The 5,000-nt window shown below is 40.5% G+C and overlaps 1 protein-coding gene across 3 annotated transcripts in view; it reads right to left on the bottom strand.

Annotated features, from left to right (window-relative positions):
- The window catches only part of LOC143026589 (cocaine esterase-like), a 271,858-nt gene that overhangs the window by 32,878 nt on the left and 233,980 nt on the right, over positions 1-5,000 (bottom strand). For all 3 annotated transcript variants that reach the window (XM_076187231.1, XM_076187232.1, XM_076187233.1), the window contains exon 2: positions 4,736-5,000. This exon is cut by the window's right edge and continues 770 nt beyond it. In XM_076187231.1, coding sequence (XP_076043346.1) covers positions 4,736-5,000 — 265 coding nt within the window. The remainder of the gene's footprint in view (positions 1-4,735) is intronic.

Below are 5,000 nucleotides of genomic sequence, written 5' to 3'. Positions count from 1 at the left end.
CGCTTCCCAGCAGCTCCTATAATGGATTTCAACACCTCTAGAGGAGGGTAATACCACCCGAGATTAAGAAACGCTGGCTTAGAGGGTGACAGAGCCCAAGCTGGAACCTTACATGGATTCAAATATGAATATGATATTTGAAAATGAAGGATGTAAATCAGGTTGGAACCACACATGAATATGAAGGTTTTTAGGTGGGATAAGTTGGAGAGTAGGAGGTGAACCAAGGAGCGTAAATTAAGTAAATAAAACTAGATACAATTAGGGAAACACACAAGCACACACAGAAGGCGCATGTACTCGTCCACACGCACGAAGGATATACACGTATGCCTATGTAAAGATATATGCAAATACCCATATACACACCGGCTCGATTGTGTGGTGGTACCGCGCTGGACCGCTAAATCAGCGACCCGATTTTGAGTCCCGCTCAGAGCTGAAAATTTCAGTATTACTGCACCACGAGCTGGCACTCCAACTTTGGTGGGCAAGGAGTTATGTGTGCGTGTAAGGTCACAGCATTACCCATAGATCGGGCCACGTATGAGCTCCGAGTTCTCATCCGGGAAGGTAATAGATGTCGATCATGTGTCTAACACGCGATCCAAGATCATGATGAATCACATGTACATATACACTCACAATAAGGGGAGACTGGTCAGCCACAGGCTGTTATTTTTTTTTTTTTTTCCTCAAGCTCTAAAGAAGTTCTTATGAAAAAGGTCTGCACGGGGGTGGGGTGGGGAACAAAAAAAGACTACATTCCACAGAAAAAGAGAACGAAAAGGTTAGGTTAGATCAAAGAAAAAGGAACAGAGATCCAGAAGGAAAACATATTCATTTACAACTCAAAAAAATGTGAATATTTACTCGAAACACCTTTGTACAAGACCCCAAAGAAGAGAGTGGACATTCCTAAGACAATAAATTTAGGAATGTTCTTTTTAAAGATGGTGGTTTTTGATGTGTAAATTCAACTGAATATACTGTAGAGCGTTACATAGGATGGTCATTTGAAACATACATCTGGAAGCAAATTTAACTGCGCCCCACCTAAAGGCGTTATCACACTGAACTAATTTTCTTCCGACGGATAGAACCGATATGCGGATCGCAGCTTTCGGGAAGGAATCGGATATTCTGGAAGAAAAGAGTTTTCCTCTGGCATATCAAACGACGTTCTACATATTTAGTTGAGGAAGCAAAATAGTTTGCCTTAAGAGATTTTACAGCGGAAAAGGTTCTGGAAGTAGGCGGTACCGCCGATGAATTGGAGATTGGAGGAAAAATAGCCCAGTGTGATCGTCCCTTAAGAGAGATTGTAGCTTCACTGCTACGACCTCCCCTCGAAAGGTGTTATCGTAGCCAACGCCAAATTATTCTAACCAGCTTAGTGAAGAAAACCTTATGGAAGAGATGAATACTAACTTGAGCCCAGGAGAACGAGAAGCGCGGTAAAGGTAGATCACGGTGAAAAAATAAAATGTTAAGAGAATATCTAATCTTCGTCTGAACAACAAAAGTTCTGCAAAGAGATGGTAAAAAGTTGGAATTATCAAAATTTAATCGGGGAAAACAAAGGGAAACTTCGTTCATACATCTCATCATTCCCATGAGAATTGGAAATAAAAACAGGACCCTCGATAGGCATTATATACATACATATATATAAACGTAAAATACATACGCATACACACACAAATATATACACTTATATCCCCGGCCTCAATAAGGCTCTCACTGAAGTGAGATTCAAAAGAGTGCCAGTAATCTCGCAAAAAACCACTGAGTACAAGTTACTTTAGTCCGTGCTAGCGACTAAACGTTCGCAGCCAATCAGGTGCATTTATATCGAAAATGTTGCCATGAGGTTTATTATTGAAAAAGTCGTTGGGACGGACTATAGAGTCCATTTACTCCAATGATTTCAGAGCGGCTTGTCCCCTTTACTTGATCGTGGCCTGTGATTGGACTGATTAAACAGCTCTGCCTACGAAACTCGAACTTTAGGCCGTGTGCCATGAGGTTCGAGGCTGAAACGCCACCAACTACTCTTAGTAGAATGTACAAAAGTGGTAGCTCCTGGGGCGTACAGGCCTAGGGTTCGAATCCCATAGGCAGAGCTGTTTAATCAAGTTGTCAAAACAAATTCACTACTAGAGGCTGCCTTCACAAAACAAAATCGCGACGCCAGATAACTTTCAATCCATCACAAAACAACGTGTCAAATTAGTTTGAGAAACCACCGATGTTTTTACAATGAAGAGAACGAAGTTTCTGATTTATTTCCTGTGGGATGAACATAAGAAAGGAGACTACAAGAGACCACAAGTCCTGCACTAGGCAGTTCCATGTTCATTGCCACCTATCATCCATCATCCATAAAGTTATCTAACCTTCTCTTAAAACAACCCATAGTTTCATCGTTTAACACAATGCACTTTGAAGTGTTGACGTACTTTTGCCATTTCACCGATCATATGAACAATTTGTTAAGATCTTCCTGCAGTATCTCCGCGTCTTCTTCTGACATAATTTGGCGTCCTATTTCAGTGTTGTCCGCAAACTTACTAAAATCACTAATAATCCCAACATCACTAAGGGGAAACTAATCCAACAAGACGTTGATGAAACTGATAAGGAGAAAAAACTGAACACTAAGGATAGAAAACACAAAGGACCCTTAAAAGTCACCAGAGACTAATAAAGTAAAAAAAAAACTTGGCATAGGATGAAAAATGTTTGAATGGATAGCATGGATCAGTGACAGAAATAGCGGGTCACCATTAACAGTGTAAAATCTAAATGGGGGAGTGTTACTAGTGGAGTTCCCCAGGGTTCGGTTTTTAGTCCCTTATGTTCATTATGTATATATACGACTTGGACAACAAGATTATAAGTGATGTTACCAAGTTTGCAGACGACACTAAAATAGGGCGCCAAATTAGGTCAGGAGAAGACGCCGGGATACTATATAGACCTTAAACTGTTCACATGGTCGATGAAATGGCAAATGGACTTCAATATTTCAAAGCGCAGTGTGTTACACAAACCAAAAAGCAGATATAGCTTAGGTAACACCTTTTTAGAGAAACTGAATGCGAGAGAGATTTGATAGTGCTAGCGAGTCCTAACCTTAAATCCAAGAAACTGGAATCGAGCTAACAAAGCATCAGGTTTCACTGTTAGGACGGTTACAAATAAAATTCCAGAGGTAGTTATCAAACTATGGCGTTAGACCTCTGCTTTACTATGCGATACAATTTTGGTCTCTATCCTATAAAATGGATATTAATTCGCTAGAATCAGTTCAGAGTAGAATGACCAAAATTATACACAGGGTCAGAAATTACCTTACGAGGACAGGCTTAGCCACTTTAATTTACATTCCCTGAAAAGATGCAGAGTGCGGAGTGATCTGACAGAGGTGTTCAAGTGAATCAAGGGCTTTAACAAGGGTGATGCACACAAGGTCATCATATTAAGACTCGCAGTAATAGATTTAAATTGGACAAATTTAGATTTAAGAAGGAAATAGGCAAGAAATGGTTCACCAATAGAGTGGTCAACGAATGGAATAGACTTACGAGTAGTAACCATGTAGTGAGCGCTGAAACTATCGGTTGTTTTAAGGGAAGGTTAGATAAATTTATGGATGGGGATGATAGGTGGTAATGGACATGGAACTACATAATGTAATTCTTATGGTCTCTTGCAGTCTCCTTCTTTCTTGTGTTCTTATAAATGTGACGAAAAAGAAAACACAAGGATAAAAGTAAGAAAGACAAGGAAGATAATTCATCTACTCCCTGTCATCTACTCATTCAAGCATATGATGGGTGGATGGTGAAGCGTGGGATGTAAAGGGGTTATCACACTTGGCTATTTTTCCTTCAACCTCCACTGCATCAGCGGTACCGTCCACCTCCAGTTTTTTTTCCTGCCACACAATCACTATGGCAAATCATTTTGTTTCCTCAACGAAAATACATAGAATGTCATTTGATATGGTGGAGGAAAAATTATTTTCCTCCGGCATATCAGACTCTTTCCCGAAAGCTACGGGCTACAAATCTGCTTCAACAGTCCGAGGGAAAATGGCCCAGTGTGATAACGCATAAAGGAATTAGAGTGGTAACCGTCCCACTTTAGTCTTGAAGGAGATGCGAGATGCTGTTGTCTAAAGTCGTCTGCACGTAACTCATAATCCCTCTTCATTAACTCAGCAAATTACCCGTGGGAAATTACTAATTTTCTACTAGTTGAAATAGTCTTAAATTCACACAACATTCACAAATGATAAAAATATAGTAATTGCATAAACAAATAGCCCAAAATTTGATATCTAACCAGAGAAATTAAATGAGAAATGAATGTTTCAAGATGATCTTCAAGTCATTATTATGTCATTATCATATCTTAAGTATTATTGAATTTTATAAACAGACTAGAGCAAAATATAGACGACCTATGTCAGGTTTTAATTCTCGTCATTCGTTTTTGGACAAAATACTGGAATTGTATACAAAATATCATTGAATATGATACTACATTATACATTTACAGGGCAATCTCATACAATAATAATAAAAAGATCATACTATAGTAACAAAGACAATATGGTAGAAAAGGAAAAGAGGATCAATATGCTCACCACGAGGCAGTACTGAAATGGAACTACATAGAACAAAATTCCCCCCAGAAACTTTCATGAGGAGGCAGCGATACTCACAAAAGGCGTGTATATGTTCACCGTGAGGCAATCCTCAGACATATCGTACTCGTCCAAGTGCTTCTCCACCAGGTAGCGGAATCCCTGGGGGTTCTTCGGCTGGCCCCCGCCCCCGCCGCCTCCTCCAGGTGTCTGATCTTGCAGGTGCTGTCGCTGTTGCTGCCTTCTGCGGGGCCCGTCTTTCGGGGTCTGTCTGTGTTCCCGGCCGGTTCTGTGCCGCTCTTTGACGACCCGGCTGGCGTGTCCCCCGGAGGCTGCAGCCTCT

The sequence above is a fragment of the Oratosquilla oratoria genome, chromosome 6, assembly GCF_046742065.1.
Source record: "Oratosquilla oratoria isolate Oo_2021 chromosome 6, ASM4674206v1, whole genome shotgun sequence".
Lineage (NCBI taxonomy): Eukaryota > Metazoa > Arthropoda > Malacostraca > Stomatopoda > Squillidae > Oratosquilla > Oratosquilla oratoria.
This window is presented reverse-complemented; position numbering and strand designations above follow the sequence as displayed.